At 39.7% G+C, this 26,363-nt stretch overlaps 2 protein-coding genes across 15 annotated transcripts in view; one reads left to right on the forward strand and one right to left on the reverse strand.

Moving 5' to 3' along the window:
* Positions 1-6,730, forward strand: part of Exosc3 (exosome component 3) — a 40,380-nt gene extending 33,650 nt beyond the window's left edge. For all 4 annotated transcript variants that reach the window (XM_087183668.1, XM_087183670.1, XM_087183669.1 and 1 more), the window contains one exon: positions 1-6,730. In XM_087183668.1, coding sequence (XP_087039794.1) covers positions 1-202 — 202 coding nt within the window. In that variant the 3' untranslated portion in view covers positions 203-6,730.
* Positions 414-26,085, reverse strand: Trmt10b (tRNA methyltransferase 10B). 11 transcript variants are annotated; one of them, XM_087183664.1, is made up of 11 exons: positions 25,988-26,073; positions 19,097-19,235; positions 16,125-16,258; positions 15,295-15,433; positions 14,324-14,432; positions 13,470-13,594; positions 11,548-11,700; positions 10,052-10,130; positions 9,319-9,386; positions 3,007-3,130; positions 414-2,460 (listed from the first exon to the last, which is right to left on the reverse strand). In XM_087183664.1, exons 4-11 carry the CDS (start codon positions 15,343-15,345, stop codon positions 2,354-2,356), a joined length of 816 nt encoding a protein of 271 aa, XP_087039790.1. In that variant the 5' UTR covers positions 15,346-15,433; positions 16,125-16,258; positions 19,097-19,235; positions 25,988-26,073; the 3' UTR covers positions 414-2,353. The 11 variants fall into 11 exon arrangements, with proteins under 11 accessions (XP_087039790.1, XP_021107657.1, XP_004874646.1 ...); XM_021251998.2 differs by having other exon boundaries at positions 15,242-15,433; XM_004874589.4 differs by having other exon boundaries at positions 15,242-15,438.
* Between the last annotated feature and the right edge of the window lie 278 nt (positions 26,086-26,363).

Genomic DNA, 26,363 nt, shown 5'->3' on the forward strand with positions numbered 1-26,363 from the left:
GCTATTGGCACCAGATTGTGAAATTATACAGGAAGTGGGAAAACTCTATCCACTAGAGATTGTATTTGGCATGAATGGAAGAATATGGGTTAAGGCAAAAACCATTCAGCAGACTTTAATTTTGGCCAACATTTTAGAAGCTTGTGAACACATGACAGCAGACCAAAGAAAGCAAATCTTTGCAAGACTGGCAGAAAGTTGACAAATGTGGACTTCGTTAATGGGTCAATTGAACCAAGAGACTGGGTTTCCTAGAGAAACTTTTCAGGTGAACCTCTCCTATTAAATCTCCAGCAGGCAAGATGTGACTGCACATATTGTCTAATTAGAGTCTTAAGTAAAATATTTTTATAAGGAAATTACTGTTTTCACTCATGTTCTTGTGAAATCATGACTTGTTTTATACAATGAAGTTTACTAAAAAAATTACAGTTCATTTATTGGAAGGTAACAGGTTGCAGCTTCTTTAATGAGCTGGAAATCAGCATTAAAATAATTATGTTCTGATTACAGTATTAATGTCTGTTCCCCAAAGGAAATACAGAATACATAAAAAGTACAAAGAACCAAACAAAAGTCATCTGTAATCCCATGTCAGCGGAAGAGTATGTAATAGTTAATAATCATGTGTTATCATGTAGGAAGTATGGTTTCAAGTGTTTTTACATGGATTAACTACAAGATACTTCCTCACAGTTGAAGAAACTGAGTCACAGAATTTAACTTGGCCTATATTTTTAACCAATACATATATGTATGTTGAAATTTTCAAACTGGAATTACAGAGTATCTTTTGCAATATACTTTTTTTTTTTGGTACCAGGGATTGAACTCAGGTCCTTGCACCTGTGGGGCAGGCAGCGGCACCACTGAGCTAAATCCCTGGCCCCATGCAATATACTTTTGAACACTACAACATATAACATTTCTCTCATGATTACTAAAAATTCAATAGTTGCATTAAATATTTTCATGTTATGGGATATTTTGTACATACTCAATTTTTTTGTTGTTATCTAACACAGACAGTGATCAGGATTCTTTGAATCCAAGTCTGGCCAAATGTTATTTTGCTAAAATCATTTCCTAGAAGCCAAACAAAAAACTACTTGCTCGGATTTTGAAGCAAAGGGAAAGGTGTGTGATAGAACGGAAAAACGTTCTTTCATGCTATTTGATATATTAACAGCCTTTATAAGTAAAAATGAAGACTGGCAGATGAGAAAAGTTCCATGGTTTTGGGGTCATAGACCTCAGAATGTAAGTTACAGACCCCCCTGAAGCCTATCCATAGATACTCCTTTTGGGATGAAATAGATTATAGACTCATTCAATATGTTGAAAGTGACCAAGAAGCATTATACTGTATGTTCAAAAAGATGTTTTCTGAAAATTGGCTTGTTTTTAAATAATGAAAACACATTGATACAATTTATCAAGTGAGCGTAGTTCCCAAGGGATTAAATGGTAAAGGAATGGGGGTGAAGCAAAGAAGTAACTTTTTGGTTCTTCTGAGATGTAGAATGCATTTCCTGAATTTTCTAGTACCTTAACCAGCAAGTCAACTAACTCAAACTAGTAAAAGTAACTGAAGCAGTTATATCTAAGATTCAAGAAAAGTCTAATGATGTTTGTACAGTAAGAGGTAGATTATCTGGTAAGCTTACATGTCAGAATGCAACAACTTTCAGTTTGCTCTGTTAATTACTAATATATATGAATAATCTCATGTGTACAAGCTCAGAAGGATCCAAAGCTATTCACACACTGGAAGAGAAGCCTTGCATGCCCATACTCAAGGAAAACAGGGTAAGAGCCACAGGAGGGAACAAAATGCTATGAGGGCTTGAAAGAGGGATAGGCCAAGCTGATCCTCCAAAGCTTATGTGCAGCATGTCACAGTGAAAAAATCAGCATTGGGCCGGGGATTTAGCTCAGTGGTTCTGCCGCCTGCCTTGCAGGCACAAGGTCCCGAGTTCGATCCCCGGTACCAAAAAAATCAGCATGTTCAGAGGAGGAAACGTTATAAAACTTCATACCAGTTTAGTGAAAATTAAGCTTGACATAATATTTAATTATTAATCTAAAGCAAGTCTTTCACAAATAGATATAAAAGATGAATTAACATATCCAAAGCCATGTAGTTTTAGGGCTAATTCCTTATTAGGTAAACTTAACATTAATCAGGGCACCTCCTGTGAGCCAGGCACTATAGGTGATACAAAAGCATAAAATATGATCCTTGCCATCAGTAGCTTATACTATAAAGAGCCAAAGAGAGTCAAGCAGAGGCAAGTTGTGTGCCACTGCTGCGTTTTGCCCTGTTCTTTGATGAAGACATCTCAGGCTACTGTCATTCCTCTGAATTCTGAAGGACATAGCCTTTTCCTGGAGAAACTCCTTTCTTCAATGCTTTGGGCCAGTTGTGAGTATCAAAGTAAGTGGACAGGATATCAAATACTGTTAGAAGGTAAACAAAACAAAATGACCATTAGGAAAAAGCAAGTAAATGCCTAGGAAGAAAAAGGATGTGAAATATTATACCGCATCACATATAGTATTGGGTCTTGGGAGGACAGAAGCAATGACACAGCTCTGCTTGCTCACAAGGACCTCAGCCTATGGTGAGAGACACAGGCTTGTGAATGGACAACACTGCAATCCAAGGACCAGTATCATGGGAACACAAGGAAGGGCCCCTGATGGCCTGGCAGGGTAGGGAAGCCAGCTAAGATGCTCCTGAACGGAATCCTGAAAGACAAACAAATTAATTGGTCCATCAGGAGTTGAAGGAGGGGCATCCTAGGCAAAAGGAATGATTTCAACTACCTTTAACATAGATGAAGACCAGGAAGAGAGTGAAGAATGCCTCTTGGTGGCCAGAATACATATCACAAAATGCATGCAATAAAATCCAGGCATATTTGTCACAGGACACTTATTCAAGGGGCACTTACACTTCAACACAATTAACGCAAGTTGAGTGTGGGCTGTGTTAGCCAGTACCTTGATTGATGGCCAGTATCTCTGAATGATAGTTTTTCTCATTCTGGCGTCTGACCATATATTCCTGGATTGGCAAACGGGCTGTCTTGACAGAGTGTTCCTGGGCCTTTTGAAATGTCACTTTCTGTAAATCACAGTTAAATATACATTTATCATAAAAATTGTACATGGATATATATATTCTCATGATAACAGGCAAAGCAAATTGTAAGAATCCCCATTTATCTCTACGTCAGTTTTCATATGTAATCACAATTAAAAATAAACATATTAAGAAAAAGTAGCCTATGGAAGACTGGAAGAAATTGCAGATAATGAAGATTACTTATCCTCAGTAAGAAATGTCATGTGTGGCAATACCTCACTTTTGGGGCACCATTTATCCACAAGCCTCCACATTCTAACATTTATAAAAAGAAGGAAATGAGCAAAAGAGGCACAGCCACAGCTAAACTGGCATCAAGAAGCCAAAGCAAGCTAGCTGATCAGAGAATACTCCTAGTTCTAACTCAGTAAGACCAATTTTGGATTATCTGGTGTTCTAAGCTCATAACCAGTTAGTAGAGGCCAAGTTAAAGAAACAGGATTCAAGAATGGTACAAGCAAGTAACAAAACACTAACATGTCTATGGCTTGTATCTAGATGTCCCCCCAAAGCCTCATGCACTCATAGGTCAGGCTTTGCAGAGATAGCTGGATCTAGGGTGTATGACACTGGGATTAAGGGTGTGTGGTATTAAATTAGCTCACTGATTTGAATTAGCATAGTTCTAGGTGTGGTTGAGTGGATTTACTGAAGACAGAAGCTTCACCCTGGGTGTGGGTGGCATGACCCAAAAAGGGGTAGCCTGTTTGACATAAAAGGGAAAGGCAAGCTCCCTTCTGCTGCTGCTTCTGCTGCTTTGCTGCCTTCTTGCCACACCATGAGTTGCTTCTCCTTTGTGATAGCCCTCTGCCAGGCTACTATGCCATGGATCCAGCTGACTATAGACTGAAATCTCTACAAACTGTGAGCTGAAAAAAACATTTCCTTTGACATGTGTGTCAGGTAATGTGTCTCAGCAAGAAAAAAGTAACTAACAAAGTAAATATGTATGAAAAATGACAGCCCAACCAACAGGGAGAAAACTGCAAAAAGGAATCAGAAAATCTCAAAGAAGAACCAACAACTGGGATCTCATCTTATTAAAAAGCTTCTGCATAGCAAGAGAAACCTCCAACAGAGTGAAGAGATAACCCACAATGTGAGAAAAAAATTTTTTATCAGCTGTTCCTCAGACAAAGGACTACTATCTAGAATATATAAAGAACTTAAAAAAAATCAGACCCCTCAAATTTAAAGGCCCAATCCCAAACTGGGCATCTGATATGAACAGACATTTCTCAAAGAAGTAGAAGCAGCAAATAAGCATTTGAGAAAACACTCAACATCACTGGTCATTTGAGAGATGCAAATGAAAACAACGCTGAGATTCAACCTCACCCCAGAAAGAATGGCAGCTATCAAGAAACCAACCAATAACAAATGCTAGTGGGGCCATGAGGAAAAAGGAACCCTTCTCCACTGTTGGTGGGAGTGTAGACTGGTGCAACCACTGTGGAAATCAGTGTGGAGATTTCTCAAAAAACTAAAACTAGAAGTTTCATTTGTCCCATCTATTCCCTTTCTTGGTAGCTCTTCAAAAGAATTAAAAGCATCATACCACAGTGATACATTTGCACCCATGTTTATAGTGGCACAGTTTGTAATAGCTAAATCTTGGAAACAGCCCAAGTGCCTATCAACTTGTGATTTGACAAAGAGGTGTTTTTTTGTTTTTGTTTTTGTTTTATAAAATGGGAGTACTATTTAGCCATAAAGAATGATAAACTGGAGACATCTGTAGCTAAATGGATAGACCTTGAAACCACACTCTAACTGAAATAAACATGACATACGTGTAAATACCCAATTGTTTCTCTGGTGTGAGAAACTGAAAGTGTAAATGAGTACCAAAATGTATAATAGATATTGTGAAATAGTAAGAAAGGGTTCAAAAGGAAAGGGTAACTAGGGAGGGGGTGTGGGGGAAAGGAAAGAAGGGAAAGCAAAATGTGAGAAAAGAAAGAAAGCCAGGTGCGTTGGCGCATGCCTGTAATCCCAGCACTCTGGAGGCTGAGGCAGGAGGATCGCTGTGAGTTTGAGGCCAGCCTGGGCTACGCAGTGAGTTTAGGGCCAGCCTGAACTACAAAGGGAGACCCTGCCTCAAAAAACCAACCCCCCTCCCCCCAAAAAAACGGAAACAAAGCTTTTGTAAATAGGGAAGGGGGGAAGGGTGGGGTGGAAAGGAGGGAAAGGGAATGGGGAAAAACAAGAACCAAGATATATCATGTACAGATACAATTTCCCAATGATGAATGTGATCATAATGTATACCTAAAATGTACCAATAAACTTTAAAAAAAAATTTTGGTACCAGGGATTGAACTCAGGTCCTTGCACTTGCGAGGCAGGCGGCGGAACCACCGAGCCAAATCCCTGGCCCTTATGTATCAATAAACTTAATCAAAAAACAAAACAAAACCTCAAAGAAGTGCAACAATCTCAGGCCATTGAGGGTCAGTATAGAAACATGATTCTGCGTAAGATGTTTCATAAGATAAAATCTACATCATACTTCCTACCTTGTAAGATGTGCAGGAAAGATGTTCTACTTTTCTTTTTTTTGGTACCAGGGATTGAACTTGGGATGTTGCACTTGCAAGGCAGGCTCGGGAACCAGTGAGCTAAATCCCCGGCCCCTCCAAGATGTTCTACTTTTTAAGATTTTAGAATTAAAGAGAAAGTGTTAGGTCACTGGGATAATTAACAAACTTGTGCTTAGAAGGACCTCAATACTGTTACCTGTTTCACTTCAACCACCATCCAGTGTTTGTCTATGCTCTGTGACCTCTCCCAAATGGTCATCTGGTCTCTAAATGGACAACTACTGTGACAAGGGGTTCATGTGTGCATTCCAACCCAACAGTACCAAGTGGCAGGAAATTCTTTTTAATATTGAGCCGAACTGTTTTCTCTGAGACTTCTATGAATTCATCTAGTTTTATAACCCCAGAGCCACAGCAAGAAGTAAAATGTCCCCTCCACCAGATGCTATTCAGGTACTGGGGGGCAGTGAGCATGCCCCTATGAATGCTCTTGTCTCCAGACTGACAGCATTAGTTCTGTCAACTCTTCTGTATGACTTAAATTTGAGTCACTTCTGAACTTGCTCTAGCTTGTCAATGTACTTTCATTTATGAACCTGGCCACCATAAACATGATCTAACCAAAAAAAATGGTATGAAGGAGGCCTAGCACCTTTTTTGTTCTGACACTGGATGACCCGCCTCTCAGACTCGCATGAAATAGAATTTCAAAAACTTCTTTTAATAAGATGCAATTCAGATGGAATAAGAGCATGGCTACTAAAAAAGATTACACTGAAGGGTAATACTCCTTTGCATAGCTGAGCTATGACATGTTTGTTTTAAAAAAGTCTTACTCCTTTACAATCACTTTGAATTATATATCACAGAATTCAAAGTTAGTAGAATATGTGGAAGCTGCCTAAGAGTGTACGGTATTAGTTTCTGTTCTCTGCACATTAAATACAAAACAACTCTCCTTCAGGAAATATTATTCTTAGTGTATGTCTGTGAAAAAGCCAAAATCCCCAGTTAAATAAAAAAGCTCTAAAGATCTGCTTGCTTGCCTGCCTGCTTGCTTACTTGCTTTCTCTCTCTCTCTCCTTTTTCAGTTTAAATATTGGCACAGAGATAAAAGAGGACAGGGTGTTAAAACTGCACATCTACAGATCATACATTGCTCACTGACCCTCTGAATTTTACTGTCTCAAAATAAGGGGTTGGGGCCGGGGATTTAGCTCAGTGGTTTTGCCGCCTGCTGCGCAAGTGCAAGGACCTGAGTTTGATCCCTGGTACAAAAAAAAGAAAATAGGGGGTTGACTCCTACTGCAGAAAAATGGTGACAATTCATAGGGTGACTTGCCTGGCTCTTCAATAAAGCTGTATGGCCCTCTCAACTTTTTATTTTGAAATATTTGAAACCTAAGAAAAGCTGAAAGAATAATACAGTCAGTACTACTGTTGTCTATATTCATATTCACCTGTTAACATTTTATCAAATTTGCTTCTCTCTCTGTACATAAAAGCATGTTTTCCTGAACCATTTGAAAGTAAGCTACAGATATCACAACACTTCATCACAAAATACTTAAGCATGAATGTAAGAACAATGACATTCTTGCACTTTACCACAGTACCCTTTTCACTCCTAAGAAACTCATAATTTCATAAAATTAACAGATTAAAATCTCCCCCAAACTATCCCCAAAATACCTTTTATAAAGCTTTTTTTCCAAACCAGAATCCCATCAAGGCTCTCATACTGCATTTGACTATTTAGTTAGATTAATTCATTGAGATGAGGGTGTCATTATGTTGCCCAGGCTGGCTTAAAGGATCTGAGCTCAAGCAATCCTCCTGCCTCAGCCTCCCCAGCAGCTGGGACTGCTGGTGGGGACCACTGCGCCTGGCAGTATTTTGTTTGTTTGTTAAATCTCTTATAATCTAAAACAGCTCCTTGACTGTTTTAGTTCTTATTCATTAAAAGTCCAGTTGTCTTGCAGAATGTCTCCCATTCTGAATTTGCCTGTTTCCTCACGACTATATTCAGTTTAAACATTTTTGGGCAAGGTGAGAGTCTATTTCATCAGCAGGCACTCTGTGTCACTCTTAGTGATGTTTGAGCAAGTTTGGACAAGATGAACACCAGATTGGTTAATTGTAATGGTACATTTTTACCTGTATAATCTGTGAGGTGATACCATGTAAACAGCTGGTTCCTCCAGAACCTTTTATTTAATCAATTGCCTGAATCAATGATTGAACTGAGAATGGTAAATACAATGACTTTCTAATTCTATTATACATTCCTCACTTATTAGCTGGCATTCTTCTCTAAGAAATCCCTCTGTCCATTTTTTATGTTATTACTATGCAGTCATGGAATGCTACTGTTTTAAAAATAAATGAAGTTAAGCTACTGTCAGCACTAAATGTGTTTCATTTCCTGCATATGAGAAAGTATATCGAATACACTCACATATATGAAAAACATTTATGTAAAACAGACCTATAAACACGTTACTTGTGTGATCACAGGATAGATCAAGAAAGATCCATTAAAAAAAGAATAGTGGTAGGGCCAGGGATTTAGCTCAGTGGTTCTGCTGCCTGCCTGCAAGCGCAAGATCCTGAGTTCAATCTCCAGTACCAAAAAAAAAGAATAGTGATGCCACGGGGGAAGGGAAGAAGGGACAAGGGTGAGAAAGGGGCTTCTCTTAACATGTCCTTTCTGTACATGTTAATTATTATATCATTATTCAACTTAATAACTATGCAATATAAATTAGTAAATATAAAGAAAATTATTTCTGCAAATATTTGTATAATAGGAATAAATTTTAAAGTTTCAGTGAAACCCCAATTACACCAGTAAAACTCTAATTCAATAAAAGAAATCTGGATAGTCCTATTGAGTTTGAATCTTTCTTTTTTGGAGACAGTCTTACTGTGTAGTTCAGGCTGGCCTTGAACTCACTGCAATTCTCCTGCCAATGACAGGGGTGCGCTACCATGCCCAGCTGAGTTTGAAATTTTGGAATAAGACTTATTTCAGCAGAGAAGTCAGCCTGAGAAGGACCAAACTACCCTCTCACTGACAACAAACTCTGGTAAAAATGTTGAGTCAATGCTTACTTGGTCAAGATCGGAGTTAACCTTGCAGAACTGAAGAGAGAAAGAAGTCAAGAATGGCTATTTCTGTAACTTTAGCTCCTGTCAGGCTCAGTTCTGCTGACAGTGCTGATGAGGGGTGCAACTGCACAGATGGCTAAACTCACTGAGGAAATCAGTCTCTTTCTTTCTGCTCCTACTGAGCTCCTAGGCCCTGTGGCTAAGACTGTGACACGGCAAGAGCCTCTAAAAGTGAGTACTACTTTTTTGTTTGGTTTGGTTTGGTTTGGCTTTTTGAGACAGAGTCTTCCCATGTAGCCTAGGCTGACCTCAAACTTGAGGCACTTCTCCTGCCTCAGTCTCCCAAGTGCTGGGATTATAGGTGTGTGCCACTATGTCCAGCAATATAAAGACTTCCCTGACCAGGAACTGAACCTAGGCCATAGCCATAAGAATGCCAAATCCTAACCACTAGTCCACCAGGGAGCATCTATATTTCAAGATACAGATGTTGAGGCTAAAAGATAGTCTTACCTTCTGAATGCTTTCATCCACAAGTCCACCAAGAACATATACTCTGTTTAGAACAACATCTTCAAGAGCTAATGAAAAAAAAAAAAAGAAAGCCACTGAGATCAAATCTGTTTTATAATTTCTAAATCCAAAGAAAGCAAAAGGAAAGAAATATTAATAATAAAAGTTGAAATTTAATGAGCAGAAAACAAGAGATAATAGACTTCCTCAATGAAACCAAAGTTTATTCTCTGAAAAGATTGAAACATAGTCAAACTGTTGGCATATCTAATCAAAAATAAAAGGTAGTGAGCCCAAGTCACCATTAGATTCAGAAAGGAAACAAGATTAAAACTACAGAAAAATGTGAAATAATTAGAATACTACCATCAACTCAACACTAATAAATTTGAAAATTACGTGAAATGGACTATTTTGTAGGAAAATATATATATTTATATATCTAACACTGACCCAAAACGGGGAATAGGGGAAGCCGACCAGGGAAACTGAATTGCAAAGCAGCATACAAGGTCTAGCTGAGGATGGAAACCCTCAATCTGTGCAGCAGTATACATGTGGCAGGACACAGGCACGCAGTGAAGTGTCTGCCTGAAGGAGGTGTGCGGTTCCCATTCACTCCCTCCCCTTCTTCTGACATTCCTTGAGTGGCTTTAACAAATTCTGCCACAGGGGATAATGAAACAAAGGCCAGGAACAAAGTGCTACCCAAACCAGGCAGCAATGTACCTACCATGTTCTGAGTCAGGAGTCAGATACACAAGGGTTTCCAGAGGAAATAAACTAAAGCAGTCTTCTTCCACTATGTCTAGCTACAAAATGCAGAGAACCAATGTAATAAGAATGAGGTTAAAACACAGTCCACAATTCAACAAGCAGTTACTGGACATTTCATCAGGCCTGACTCTAGGTATATCAAAGTGCTGCATGTCTGATGGTTTCTTCTCAGAAAGCGCTTGGTCAGGAAGGGAGAAATAGAAAGCCACAGACATTCAAACCTATAAAATGAGACAGACAGTGAATGGGGCTCTCACAGAGGAACAGGAAGTGTGCACCAGGACCACAGGTGAGAAAGTAACAATTCCAAGATAATCCGGTGAAGGGAATGCAGGAGCTGGGTTTCTGGAAAGCTCTGAGATTGACATATACAAAAGGAAAATTCAAAGTGGAGGGAAATGCCTAAGAGGAAGCAGGAAGACAGGGAAACAAAGGAACAACATGGCACTGGAACTTGGTCTGCTTGGCTTTCATACGGAAATCATTAAAAAAGTACAGAGAAGTAAAATTGGAAATGGCTGCACTACAGCAGCCTTTTAAGACAGTAACTGCTACATAGGTGGCCGTGTAGCACTGCACAGTGCGCCGGTCACACTCATGGGCTTCATGGCCCTCCGTAAGGAAGGCCACAATTGCTCAGTCCCAGCTACACACACAAGGGCATTTTTAATGACATTTTTTAGAAACTGAATTGAATTCTTACTTGTGTATCTATCACTACATTTATGAGATCCTAGGCAATGGCTGAAAAGTACCTTAATACTGTCCTTGCTACAACTCATCTTAAATCCATACTACTAAAAGCATGCATTCTTTTCCTTCAAAAATTATGTTCCTTAATTCTGCACTACTGAGAACAAGAAAGGAGTCGTGGCATTTTCCAAAAACATTACTGAAGTTGCACAGTCTAGCACAAAATATACAAGTTACAAAATATAGCCCTAGATACTGGTAATATTAGTTAGACAATCCTGTGGAAGAATGACAAAAAAATTTAACATAAGAACTAATGAGAGGTTCTGACATTTTAGATTGCAATAGTAAAAAGATGTAATTCAGACATATACAGATTATAGTCATCTCTTGGTATACATGGGGGATTCATCCCAGAACCTCCTATGATACCAAAATCCACCTGTGCTCAAGTCCCTTATATAAAATGGCATAGTATTTCCATTTAAGCTATGCATACCCTCCTATATATTTTAAATCATTTCTACCATAGGTTACTATAATATCGAATACAACGTAAATGCTGCATTGTTAAGGGAATAATGAATGACAAGAAAAAGTCTGTATATGTTCAGTATAGATGCAACTTTTTCCCCATATATATTTTTTAAAATATGTGGATGTGGAACCCACAGAATCGGAGGGCAAGCTATACATGAAAAAAAATATATATCATTACTTCACAACCACTTTTTAGATAACATGCAAAAAGCTTCTTACCAGGTAACTAGAAAACCCATCATTCATCCTCAAACATTCTTCGTAGAGGGGACTATCAATTGTGAATCCAGTGAGGCAGATCCAAAAGGGTTTGTCAGCTTTTTTGTTTGAACCATACAACCTTCGGATCTGCCCAGCCAGCCTACTCATTTCCTTCAAAGAAATAAGGACAATTCAGGGTTGAAACATACCAGCTCACTCTAAATTCACTATCAACCATAACTTACGTAGTAGGTTTACTGATTGCTATTTTAGCAAAGCTCATGAACTAGGATGGCCCCTTTTGCTCCAGGAATGAGCAAATGCATATGTTATACCCTCTGACATTATACCTTATGGATGACAGCTAAAATAGTGATATCAGTTCAGAAATAATGAGTTAGTGGAAACTGGGAAATTTGCTCTTGCTGACCCTGCTGTTGCATATTTACTATGATACATGTTATGGTTATTTTAGATTTGATATAAAAATTTTCTATGTAATATCTACTACTCGTTATTAAAGAGGTTAGACCTGCTCTGCTTCCAACCTGGGCTCATTTACCCCTCCTTGGGCAACCATATTGCCACCAAACTTAGCAGGGACGCCTGACTGGCCTAGTACACTGCAGCCCAAAACTCTCGGACGAAAGCGATCCTCCTACCTCAGTCTTCTGAGTAGCTGGGACAATAGGCACACACCAGAGGTTAGATCACTGTATCAAAACTTCATACTCCATCAAATATGTCTGCTACCTTTACCCTAACTTTGAGAGGCCATAGGATTGAAGTTTTAACTTTCCACCCTGGTTCTAGGAAGGCTATTTCACAATCTAGCCTGAAGTAGAGAAAAAAAGCCTTTGAGTTTGCTTTAATCAGATCTTTCAATTAATATTTCCAGAGAGCCACAGTTTGAAGATCCATATAAGAACCCCAGAGCTAAAATTGTCCTAGTTTCTCTGAAAAACATACAACAGCACATAAAACAGGGAAGTCTGAAAATAAAGAGATGTGTTTACAAGTATATGTACTGAGGTGCAAGGCCTAAAATTAAGTAAAAATATTATGTGCTGCTCTGATTTCTGGTGAAGCTGGGAGGATCTCAAATAGCGTAATTCAAATTTCTCTCCTGACTCTGGCCCTGCAGATGAGATAAGGTTCCCTAACTGAAAAAAAAATTTTTTTTTAAATCAAGGGGATGATGGCTAGCTCCTGCTTATCCCTGAGTAGAACATTTTGATTCCTTGCCAGTCCACAGAATTGTTCAACAAGCCAATCCCATCCTCCTGTGGGAACCAGGGGGCACCTCACCCTTTTGATACTACAAAGCCCAGGTCCCATTGTCCCTGGTTGTCCATTCTGTTCTCAAGTACAATCCCTACATGGCTTTGTATAGTATCCAGCATCTTTCTCCTCTGGGACAGTAAGTTTATGATACTAGTAAGCTCCTATCAATTTCATCTGACTAGTTTCTATTGTCATGTGTACAGCCATTCCCAGAAGCCTAGGGTGGAAATCCCTCCTTCACCAATAGGATGGATGAAAAATGATTAAACATTACAAGAAGATCTTTTACCAGGTAACCTCCCTACCACATACTACCAGGAAAATTTTCTCTTCCTAGTAGAAGACCAAAGATTTGCGGTCTGAAGAACTGAACCTGAAAAGTTCCATCCAGACTGGGGTCACAATGGACAGAGAAGTGAAGGTGACAGGCTCAAAACAGAAGACAAACTAAACCAAAGGATGTACAAATATGTTCTCTTCTACATTCTTCCCAACAGCCATCTTAGAACTCAGTAGCCTCGTGTAGAAAACCAAACATATCTGCCGGATGACTCAAAAGCCACAGAAGCTGGTGGTGGTCAGACTCTGCATGTAGGCTGCACCTTTCTGGGCCTTTCTCAGGGGAGCAGGAGTTCCAGGCTTAGTGAGTATTCTACCTTCTTCGACATGTGGTGGGTCATACTCAAATCGATACACAGTCTTGGTCCTGAGTGTTTGGCCTCCAGAAGTTTCTCTTTGGTTAAGGCTCTCAGAAAACGTTTGCTATGCTGGGTGCAGATGCCTACAGAAGAAACACAAGTGGCAAAACAGAAGAATAATATTCTGTAAGAAATAAATCTCCTTTATTTTTGCATATAAAGAAACTTGAGACTCCTATAAGGTATTCACTTATTAGGTTTATGTACTGCAAAGTGGTGAGGAGCATTGGAACCTAGAGCACAAAACTGGGTTTATTTAGCTATTTTTTGTGGTACTAGAGATTGAAGCCAGGACCTTGTGCATGCTAGGTAAGTATGGGCTACATCCCTACCCCTTTTTATTTTTTATTTTGAAAAATGGTCTCACTAAGTCTCCCTTGTGACTTTCCTGCCTCAGCCTCCCAAGTGGCTGGGATTATAAGCATATGTCATCCCACCCAGCTATACCGTTAATCCAAGTTCAGCATGTTCACTTGTTAACTGAATGACCTCACTAAATTTCTTTGAGCCTCTGTCTCTTCTCCTATAAGATAGGGATAACAAAGCATTGAATAAATGGCAGATTTATCATTCTTTCTACCTCTGAGTTTATAAGTACTTATGTCCTCTAAATAATTTATTTTTAAAAGCAGCCTTAAATTTTGCTCTTTGATTTCCAAAAATCAGGTAAGTGGTCTTACCTCCCAGATGTTTGTTTTTGCTTAGAACAATGTCCCTACTCTCCTAGAAATAGGAAGACATCAGTTTTCGCCCCAAAATATAAATAAATAAAATAAATAAAAGATTATATCGGCAATCTCATTTATTGTTACCGGAATTTTCTGAACGATTGGCTTTTTTTCTTTCTTTTTCTTGCTTTCTTCCACTCTTCTTTGCTGCAACTATCCTTTCCCAGTGTCTCTGTTTTCTTTGGACATTTTTCTTATGTTATCCAGAAAACAAAATTTTTTGAGAACTTCATAAGCACCATAAAGAAAAATGAACATTACCAACAGTTACTTAATTATTTTTTTAATTTACACATACAGTTAGGAGAGAAAAAAAATTTTTTCATCTTGAAAACAAACCCAGACTGGAGTAAACAGAATCCTGGAAAAGATGTGTGATCTGTTCAAGGTCACAATAAATTCACCGGGGTCAGAGGCAAAAGTATAGATTCCCTGATTCTTTTTTTTGTACCAGAGATCGAGCTCGGGACCTTGTGTTTGCGAGGCAGGGGGCGGAACCACTGAGCTACATCCCTGGCCCAGATTCTTTTTTTTTTAACAGAGGATTCTTTTTTTTTTTTTTCTTTTGGTACCAGGGATCAAACTTGGGACCTTGTGCTTTCGAGGCAGGCACCGGAACCACTGAGCTAAATCCCCACCCCCACCCCCTTTTTTTTTAAAGACAGGGTCTTGCTATGTAGTTCAGGTTGGCCTTGAACTCACTATGTAGCCCAGGCCAGCCTGGAACTCACAGCGATCCTCGTGCCTCAGCCTCCCAAGTGCCAGGGTTACAGCCATGCACCACCACACCAGGCTCCCTGACTCTTTTGAGGTATATCAAAATTCCTTTTGAACTTTACTTTTCCTATGACTCAAATAAAACTGAAGCCTTAAGTCAGTTAGCAGAAAATTAATTCATCACTTAGAATATAGAAAACTAACTGGTGGTGTCTTTTTATTACTCGTATCTACCCTTAGAACAATCTCTGGATGATTTCAGCACTGACAACCCACTGCACTCACTGAGCACCATGGTGCACTGCCTGTGGGAAGGGTCTTGCTCTCTGGCTGCTCACATTCCACATCAATCTGCAGAAGCTGGAAGCTTTCAGAGAGTCCATCTTCATCCTCTATGATGCCTTCCTGTCCCTGCAGCAGTAGGGACTCTGTTCTCTGAGTGCTCCCTTCCAATTTCCAGTCCATGTGATTAGTCCTCTGTCCTTTCAACAAGGTTAGAAAAAGGCACAGTTATGTGAGATACTACATACCTAATTCTCTATATCCACAAAACAGTGTTACTCTTTTGCTGATGGAGAAGTTACGACATACTGAGCTACATTTGTTTTTGTTTTGGTACTGGGGATTGAACTCGGGTCCTTACGCTTGCAAGGCAGGTGGCAGAACCACTGAGCTAAATCCCCAGCCCTAAGCTACATTTACTAAACTAAGATAAGCATATCTTCCAGAGAAGTAATTTAGCATAGGAACAGTTTAGTAGTAAGGAGACTAAGCACACTTCCTAGAGGGCAAGTGCAATTTCTAACATCCCCAAGCAATCAATGCTATCTGCTGTAGTTGACACAGGTAGTGAACTTATTTGTATCTCTGGAAATACACTCTATGATTATGCTTTAAACAGCTTATTTTCAAATTTATAAATATTTATTGAATACCTGTTATATATAAGAACTATACTAAAAGTATCCTAGGACGATAAAAAGCCAGCCCCAAATTATGGCTGAGTGGCACAAAATCAATCAAGAACTCTGCTGGGGATGTAGCTCAGTTGCAGAACCCCTGCCTAGTATGCTGAGGCTCTAGGTTCAATCCCCAGCACTGCCAAAAAAAGAAAAAAAGAAAAAAAAGGAAAGAAATCATTATTTAAAACTATGTATCACATCCTCACCTCAGTTAAGTATCACTCCACAGTCACTGGTGAGAATGTATAATATTCCTTAGAAGTACCAAGTTTGAAAAATATGAAGCACTATAACAGCACACTTAATGAATGGTGTTATAATTTCAGTAATGTTTGGACTCCTAGAAAAAGAAAAAATAAGTCAGAAATGCTTGGGTCATAGACCAAGAGTGCCATGGCCATTGCTTATGGCTGGTCATCTGAGTTCAGTCACAATACCATCATTTTAGAAAAAAATATGTACCTTTAAAATGTATGATTCATGAATACGGTAAAAAAGACCTACTTAATAACGAAAAGTAATGATCTTCATTTCTATTCCCTCCACCTCTACTGGCATCCCATTAACCTGTCGTTTTTAGTTCTGGTAACTGACTTCTGAGCCTGAAATCATACACTTATACCTTACTTCTCGATGCATCAGCTCTAAAGTTACTGACTCCCAACAAAACATCAGACTTCAAATCACTTAAGTCAATCCTCTAATATTTTTAATCCTTCATTATCTTTTTTGTGTGTGTAGTCCTGAGGATTGAAGCCAGGGCCTCACACATACCAGACAAGCACTCTGCCCCTAAGCTACACCTAGTCTTTTTAAAAAATTAGCTATCTTGATCTTTCAATTTCATTTGAGATGATTTACATACAGTAAAATACAAAGATTTTAAGGGTAACCCTAACCCTAACCCTAACCCTGTTCAATGAGTTTATGTGTGGAGGATACAAGTATACCAGCTCAATGAGTTCTGACACGTGCACAGGGCTTATGCTACCCATCAAGGTATGGAACATTTCCATTACTCCAGAAGGTTCCAATTGTCTGTACTTTCCAAATCAAGCCCCATGCCATTCCCCTTGCATGCCAAAGGTAAACACTGTTCTTTCCATTGATTAGCTGTGCCTATTACAAAGCTTCCTATCAGTAAACTCAAATGTTTGTACTCTACAGAACCTAACTCCTTCCCTACCATGCTCTTGAGTTTCATACATGTTGTTTAATGTTATCAGTAGTTTATTCCTTTTTATTGCTAAGTAATATTCCATTGTATGACTATACCACAATTTTCCTGTTGACAAAACATTTGAGACAGACAAGTTTTCACATCTTTTGGCTAAGTACTTTAGAGTAGAATTGCTGGGTGTTGGGATAGGTATATATTTAATTCAGAAGAAACTGCCATTAATTTCCCAAAGTACTGTATATTTCATACTGCCCTCAGTCAGCAATGTACGTCAGCTCCAGATGTTCCACAGCCACACAGATACTGTCAGGGTTCTTAACCTTGTTGTGTTTTAATTTGCATTTTCCTGATAATTTATTGTCCACTTTCCAAGATATCTCTTCAAATCTTTTACTCATTTGTAAATTAGTTTTTAATTATTGAATTGTAATAGTGTCAAATATTCTGGATGAGTCTTTTCAGAGTTTTCTTTCTCTCTCAGGCTTTATCTACTCTCCCTGTTTTTGTCTCTGATTGTTCACACATCTCAGGCCAGAGATGGGTATTGGGGAGTTGGAGGGGGGAGCAATAGCCCCACACGTGTACCCCTCAGGTATCCTGAACTTAATACTAGCCTATCTTCCTTACCAAAAGTGGTTAAAACCTCTCCTTTCCTGCACCTCGTTAGTTAATGGCCTGTTTTTCTAAATAAATGCTTTCACCATTTTTTTCTTTCTCCCTTGAATCCAATCATCGCCTTCCACCTTGCTCTCATAATTCAAAGCTCTCTCCACCCCCTCAAAGCTGCTGCTCCACTCAAGCCTCAGGAATGTCTCTCAGCACTACTGCCAGGCACTCCTAAACTGGAGAACTTCATCTGGGTGCTTAGGTGGAAAGAGACCCCTGTAATGAGTTGCTGATTGCAGAGCCTTTGGGTTTTCTTCTAAGGGTGCCTTTCTCACATCCAATCCAGCCCTTAGTATTGTGTGTGTCTAAGTATATCTATATCTGTATCTATAGAGAAAGACTCTTTTCTCCTAGCCTGTGACTTGCTACTTACTTTCTTAACATTGGAAGTTTTAAGTTTTGATTCAGTTAATTTATCAATTTTTTTCTTTAGTGTTACTAACTTCTGCTGGGTCCTCTAAGAAATCTTGAAAAGACACAGACATTCTTTGTTCTCTTTTAGAAGCTTTAGAGTTGTAATTTTATATTTTGGTCTATACTCTGTGTTAGTAAATTTTTTATACACTGCATGATTTATAGGAAAGATGGTCTTTTCCAGCTGAATTGTTCTATAACATGTATCTTTTGCTGAATTTGTCTATTTCATCTAAGTCGTTTTACTAATTGATTGATTGGAGACAGAGTCTCACTGTGTAGCTCAGGCTGCCCTCAAATCTGCAATGGTCCTCCTGCCTCAGCCTCCCAAGTTCTGGGACTACAGGCCTGTGCCACCATGCCCGGCTAAGTTGTCAAATTTATTGACAAAGCTATTCACAAATATCCTTTTAATATCTGTACGATCTAAAGTAATGTTTCTGACTTCACTCCTGACATTCATGCTTTGTGTCTCCTTTAAATTATTTTTCCTTCTTGATTTGTCTAGCTGGGAGCTTATCAATTTTATTAATCTTTTCAAAGAAGCAATTACCAGTGTTGGTTTCACTGATTTTATCTGTTGTTTATTTTCTCTTTCATTCATTTCTGCTCTTATTTATTTTCTTCTACTTTCCTTGGGTTTCCCTCCTGTCCTGGCTTCTTAAGGTAGAAGCTAAGATCAATGGTTTCAACTTTTCTTCTTTTTAAACATAAGCACCTGAAACTATCAATTTCCTTCTAAACATTATTTTAGTCGCATATCACAAATTCTGATACTTTTGTGTATTTAGTTGTGAAACAAATTACCCTAAAACTCAGCAGTTTAAAAAAACATCAAACATTTATTCTCTCAGTTTCTGTCGGTCAGGGCTCAGCTGGCAGGTTCTGGCAGGGGCTCGCACACATATCAGCCCGTACCTGACTGATCCTGGAGAATCTGCTCCCCAGATGACTCATCCTGAGGGCTGGAAGGAGGCCTGTCCCCACCACGTGGACCTCTCCATGGGGTTGCTTCAGTGTTCTGATACAGTGGCTGACTTTCCCCAAAGCAAGTGATCTAGGAGAAAGCAAGGCAAAAGCCACTGTGGCCTCACCCTGGGGAGTCACATACTGGCATTTCTTCAGCGTCTTACTATTATAAAAGTCAGTCCTGTCCATTGTGGGAGTTAACTACACAAGGGCATGAAACAGGATGCAAGGATCACTAAAGGTCATGTTGGGGGCTGGCTACATTTTTTCTCAGTATCATTCATACAAAAACTTAAAATCTCCCTATATTTCTTCCACTCATTGTTATTTAGAAATATACAGTACTATAGTGTTTCCAAATAGAGACTTCCTAGATATCTGTAACTGATTTCTAACATACTACTATAGTCACAGAATATGTACTTCAGTCTTTTCAAATTCTTTAAGACTTGTTTTACAACTCAGCGTATAGTCTATCTTAATGAATGTTCCAGGGGAGTTTAAGTCTACATCTTACAATTTGTTCCATTTATTATTTGTCCTCTCTTTTTCCTGCCTTCCTTTGAATTAATCAACTGTTTTTAAGCATTTCATTTTTTCCTCTGCTGGCTTTTACGCCATGTTTTAGTTATCTTATTGGTTACTTTAGGGCTTATAATATGCACCCTTAACTTATCACAGTATACCTTGTTTTTGTTTTGAGACAGGGTCTCACTCTGTAGTTCAGGGTGGCCTCAAATTTGCAGCGATCCTCCTGCCTCAGCTCCACCAGTGCTTGGATTACAGGCGTGCACCACCACACCCAGCTTGTCACAATATACCTTGAATAACTTTATGCTTAAACTAAGAACCTTAGGTTAATATATTGCCATTTCTAGTCCTTTCTTCCATTTTGTCATATAGTTTACTTCCATTTGTTATATAACATCATCCTATATATAACATAATCCTATAATATATTATTACTTTTGCTTTAAACAAATTGCTTAATAAACATTTGTTTTAAAGAAACAAGAAGCTGGGTGTGGTGGCCCAACCCTGTAATCCCAGCACTGGGGAGGCTGAGGTAGGAGGATTGCCAGGAGTTGGAGGCCAGTCTGGACTCCATAGTGAATTCAAGCCCAGCCTGAACTATATAGTGAAACCCTGTCTCAAAAAACCAAAACTAAACCACCCCACAAAAAACCCATCTATATATTCTTATATTTTTCATTTCTAGCACTCTTTATCTTTCATGAAGATCAGTGTTTCTATCTAGTATGATTTTCCTTTAGCCCCAAGAACTTCCTCTAGCATTTCTTCTAGTATAGGTCTGCTTATGATGTATTCCCTCAATTTCTGTTTGGTTGAAAATGCCTTTATTTTTCCTTTGCTTTTGAAGGATATTTTAATAATTATTAGGTTGAACGGTTTTCTCTTTTAACTCTTTAAAATCTCACTGTCTTCTGACTTATACTGCTTCTATTGAGGAATTACCATTCTTATGATTGTTCCCTTGTGTGTAATGTCTTTTTTTCTGTACCCGCTTTTCAGATTTTTTTTCCCCGCCCTGTACTGGGGATTAAACCCAGGGCTTTTGCACATGCCCATCCCTGTTATTTGTTTAAATTTTGACACAGGGTCTCCCTAAATCACTAAGTTGCCCAGGCTGGGTTTGAACTCAGTCCCCCGGCGTGCTGCTAGGATTACAGGTGTGTGCCACCATGCCCAGTTAGTATTACATTTTGTTCTGGCAAGTAAAAAAAATCTGCTGGCAGAACAGCTTGGTTTTTAAGGCTTGATTTAGGTTTTGATAGTGATATAGGTGATCAGGGTGTGGCAAACACCTGGGGAAGTAGGCGTGACCTGTTAATTACAAGATCTCAGAACACATGTGCAGAACAGTTCCTAAAGCCTGCATATGGACTTCTCATGAGAACTCAAGGAGGTTTCCAATAGGATGGCCTAGACCTGACATCAGCCTGAGGCATGGGATCCCAGCACCACATTTCAGCACCCATATGCAGAAGTTCTTATAGGTTTCCTTGAGATCTGGACAGTATAAAAGGACACAGCTACTAAGAACTTGCTATCCTCATGACAGCCCACCCCGTTTTCTCCAGGGTGTTTCTTTTTTTTGGTACCAGGGATCGAACTTGGGTCCTTGCGCTTGCGCAGCTGGTGGCAAAACCACTGAGCTAAATCCCCAGCTCCAGGGTGTTCTTTTTACCTTGCTTTTTCCTCTTTTACTCAGCCTAAGCTCGCTCTGCAGAGCCAGCTTCTCTCTCATGTTTCACTTTTACTTTTTTAAATAAATTGCCACTGTTTTTTGCTCATTTCATTCAATTCTTTGTTGGAGACAAGAACCTGGAATCTAACTCCAGATGGAGAGGTGAGCAACCCAGAACTCAGTTAACTTTTAATTGGTGAGTCACTTTTAGAAGGAGCTACCAGATAACATTTTGGCATAGCCAGGAGATTCTGATAACACTAGGGAAGGTCTTAGCCCTGTTCCTAAAGCACAGTATAACTTTTCTGGTTTCTCAAGGGGATGCTTAGGATGATCAGTGAAGTCTCTCTGGATGGTCAGATCTCCAACATCTCTATAATTTCCATTTAGCTCAAAACTGTTTTCAGGTCACCCAGAATTTTGTCCTGTACATGCACAGCTTTACTTTCAGCCAAAGATCAAGGGGACCCTGTGTAGATTTCTGGAGCTCTTTCACTACTAGGTCCTTTCTTGTACCCTGCTCTACAAATTCAGCAGCCCTGAATTAAAATCTCTGTACCCTCACCACAATGACAACACTGCACTCTGGGTCCCGTGTCACTGTGTTGTGATTGGAAAGTGCTCTCAAGAGAGGAAGACAGAGTGAACATGGAGCTTAGGCTGTGTTTCTCTTCTCTCAAGGATTACAGTCCTGTCCTATTTTTCAATATCTGAAAACAACATTCTCATATTTTGTTCAGTTTTATACTTTATTATAGGAAAGTCAGTCTAATGCTCTTCCTTTTGTTATAATTACCAAAATTACTTTAAAGAATATTTTAAAGTTTCTATTTCTTGTTTGACAACCATATATACATATATTTATTTCAGGCTGGCCTTGAACTCACTACATAGCCAGCCCAGGCTAGTGTTGAACTTGCAACAATTCTCCTGCCTCATCCTCCCAAGTGCTGAGATTATAGGCATGTACAACCATGCCTAGCTGTAGTTATATATTTTTTGACTCCTCAATGTTAGGCTCTTATCAGCTAGAGTGGTCATACATGCCTGTAGTCCCAGCTACTTGGGAGGCTGAGGTAGGAGGATCACGTGAGTTCAGGGGGTTTAAGACCAGCCTGGCTATCACAGCGAGACCCTGTATCAAAACAAATCTTTATATCCCCTCCCACACTTTCCTTTTAATTTTCTAACTCTGGTAAGCTGAACCTGTAGCTTAACAAGGTCAAATACGTTTTACAAGTTCTGCCATCATAATTAAGTTCTTTGTGCTTTATCTATCCCTTTGGTTCTTTCTAAAATTTGTAACCAATAAACTTCATGTATATTATTATAATTCCATAAATATCACTCACTGCAGAGATAGCTAGTGTCCTAGAGTTATATTTTCTTTTCCAGTGTTTTGTTTTTGTTTTTTGGTACTGGGGATCAAACTTGGGACCTTGTGCTTGTGAAGCAGGTGGCGGAACCGAGCTAAATCTCCGGCCCCTTTTTTCCAGTTTTTTTTTTTGGTACCGGGGATCGAACTCAGGTCCTTGTGCTTGCAAGGCAGGCAGCAGAACCACAGAACTAAATCCCCAGCCCCCCAGTGTTTTGATTTATAAGGTTCAAAATCATTTTTAATGCTAAGTTCACAATGCCTTATTTTCTTGTACTCCATCAACTGCTCAAAATTGGCCAATTTCAGTTGCATTCACTTTCCACATAAATAGGCTATTCTGAGGAAAAATCGCCATCTGTGGCAGTTAGGGGTGAATGCCGACTTGATTGGCTTTGGAATCCACCTGGGGGATTAGAGGAGCACACTTATGGGCACATCTGGGTAAGTCATGGAGGGATGGCTTTGGGGTCTACATCTAGTCCTTCCCCCTTCTTTTCTGGTGCTGTTGCCCTGCTCTGCCATGAACTAAGCATCTTTGCTTCACCACAGCCCTTCTACCATGATGTTTCTACGTTGCAGCCAGCTGACCACAGACTGAACCCCTTAATACATAAGCCAAATTAAACCTCTCCTCCTTTAAGTTGTGGATGTGAGGTATTGCATCCAGTAACAGGAAAGCTGCCTAACACACCATTTTAGATTTAGCAATATTTCCCACTGTGAATGGTGGGACAACAGGCAGAATACTTAATTTTAGTCTTTCTACAAGATGCATAAACTACCTCATGGAATTGCTGCAAGGTCTAACTAGATACATTTTGCTTACCTAACAGAGAACAAGTATTCAGGAAATACTGGGTCTTACTGCTACTATTCAAAACCCTTTCAGTATCTCATTACAGGCTTAAGGAGTTCTGGATATCTGCTATACATCACACAAATATGGTAAATTCTGGAAAATGGGTAAGTAAACTACCTTCTAGATTTTCAAAATTATAGGGTTGAAATTTATATGCATTTGCCTGCTTAAGTTAAAGTTTATTTCTATCTAGATATTCCATTACTTTTTGTTTTTTTGCATTGCAAGATTTTCACCCAGGGCCTCACTCATGCTAGGCAAGTGCTCTAACACTGAGCTACAATCCCAGCCCTACAAATTAATATTTAAATGTGTTATTTATATATTAACTATACCTACAGACTTAATGGCATACACAAAATATTGTACAAAATATTTCCAAATGAGAAAAATACCAAAGTATTCCTAAACATTTCAGAGGTACTGCACTATTCATGTATGAACAAGTACTGATTACAAATATCATTTTTAACAAAAGCTATCCAGACCATTGCTATAATACTTCCTTTAGACGACAAAATAAACTGCTATTCTAATCATCAGAGTGATCTGCATTTTTCTACGTTTAAGCATTCAAAAAACTTCATGGTAAATTGATTCAATAACGTAACTGCATTTTATTAGAACGAGAAAAGAATTTGTTAAAAGAATGCTACGGTTGGGGGTACGGCACAGTGGAGTGCTTGCCTAGCATTCATAAGGCCCTAAATTTGATACCCAACACTGCAAAAAAATAAATAAATAAATAAGTAAATTAGGAATGCTAATTTTTAACAGCCTTGTGATCGCTTCCTTCTCTGAACTTCATTACATTTTGTTATTCTTACCTTCAGTTCAACCATTCACCCAGTCAAATACTCATTGACACTTTGTTGGGGAATGACTAGGAGGCAATGGAAGTAAATGTCTGAGAAGAAAAAAAAAGGCCAGAATAGGAGTAGTTTGAGGGACCTTAGCCTTTTCCATGGCTGTTCCTTAAAAAGTTGGAATGCCTGCATTACTATCTTTCACCAAACAATTCCTTTGTTGAACCTCACAAACAGTAGCGTTTGGTGTTTGTTAAACTGAACTATTACTATCACTCCCATTCCCTTTCTTTTCCCTTCTATATACCTCATGCCTTCCTATATTTCTATAATCCCTAAGGTTACTTCTCAGAGCAGGAACTTGGGATGCAGTAATCATGATAATCAAAATTTTTTAAATAGCCCCCACCCCCGCCGGTGAATCTGCAATATCGCAGGCTCTTCAGGAGAGTAATCACTCCTGAAGCAGAGACTGCCTCTCTTTCATCTTTGTATCTTTGGTGACTGGCTTAATGCTTGGCATAGAATGAAAGCTCAGTAAATGCTGAATAGGAGGCTGCCACCTAGGGATCCTTAGAAAGCAAAGGGAATCATGAAGCAGATTTGTGTGTGAATCTGTGTGAGGCCTTACTTATGCCCAGATTCAGCATCTCATTTTTTCATTCAAAATATATTTCTTGAGCCTTAATCATTCAACAACGTCACTAGGCACCTAACACAATGATGGTTCATGGTAGAGACTTGGGGGTGACATTCATTCTGTTGCATAACAGCTGGTCTGCTTGTTGTCCTGTTTGATAATAAATACTTCCAGGGAAGAGCTACTAAGAATTCACAGGCACAGCTTCACAGAAAAAAAAAAAAAAAGCATCCTAAATATGTGATAATCATTATCACCCTTCTGCTTAGAACCCTGCATTAGTCTCCACTTCAGTTACGGTAAGCCCAAATCTACACAGAGCCTATGCAGATCATTATTGCCTACCTCCTCCATAATTTTCTTCTACACTCTGGTCTACTTGCTGTGCCTCAAACATACCAGAGATAGTCCCAACCCAGGGCCTTTGCACTTGCCGTTCTCTGAACTTCCAATGCTCTTTCTTTATAACTATCTTCCTAACTTGGTGCAGATTTTCACTAACATGTCCTGTTTTACTTTTTTTCTCTCTCTCCCATCCCTACTGACATTCAATAAATACTTGCTGATTTAATGAATCCTCCACCCCCACGGGGCGAGGAGGAAAGGGTTAAGACCTTTTCTAACCCAAGACCCGCGTAATGAGCATATACGTCACCGGACCAGCCTCTGCCTGCATAATACTCCCATTCTAAGCTGTGGTCCGCGAAAGTTGGCTCCATTCCTCCAGTACTTTCGGGACTAAGACCCCCAGACGCCACGCCCGAGAGCACGCGAGTACTATCTGGCCCGCAAGTTTTCGGTGCGAGAGGCAGGAAGGGGAAGCAGCAAGAAGCTGGGTACCGCGGCCACACGACCTTACCGCTGCCTCCCCGGCATCCACCCCACCCGCGAGCGCGCCTGCTGTCCCCAGGGCCAAGCCCCCAGTCCCCAGCCGCCCCCAAAACGAACCTCCGCATACTTGAACCTCTCACAGTCAAGCCCCACCGGCCGCGGTGCACACCTAGTCCCGCCCCAAATACCACTTCCGGGTTCAGACTCCGCTCAGAGTAGCATCCTGGGAATTGTAGTTCTTAATTTTGCCGATTGATGGGCGGGGCCGTAACCAGGGCTGCCCCTTCTGCTGGTGCCCGGCGTCCTGCCCAGAGGTTTGCCTTGCTTCCCGAGCCTCAGTTTTCCCATCTGTTAGTTGAAGATTCCAATCCCCCCTCCCCACCCCACCCCCCTTATTGGCCTGACAGGACTCTTGGAGGTGACCAAGCTGTTTGTTTTTGGCACTGGACGGATGCCTCAAACTAGGGTGAAACCAAGTCTTGAATTACGATCT

The sequence above is a fragment of the Heterocephalus glaber genome, unplaced genomic scaffold (genome assembly GCF_053883595.1).
Source record: "Heterocephalus glaber isolate CG9 unplaced genomic scaffold, H.glaber_assembly_v1.0 deba00001481, whole genome shotgun sequence".
Taxonomy (NCBI): domain Eukaryota; kingdom Metazoa; phylum Chordata; class Mammalia; order Rodentia; family Bathyergidae; genus Heterocephalus; species Heterocephalus glaber.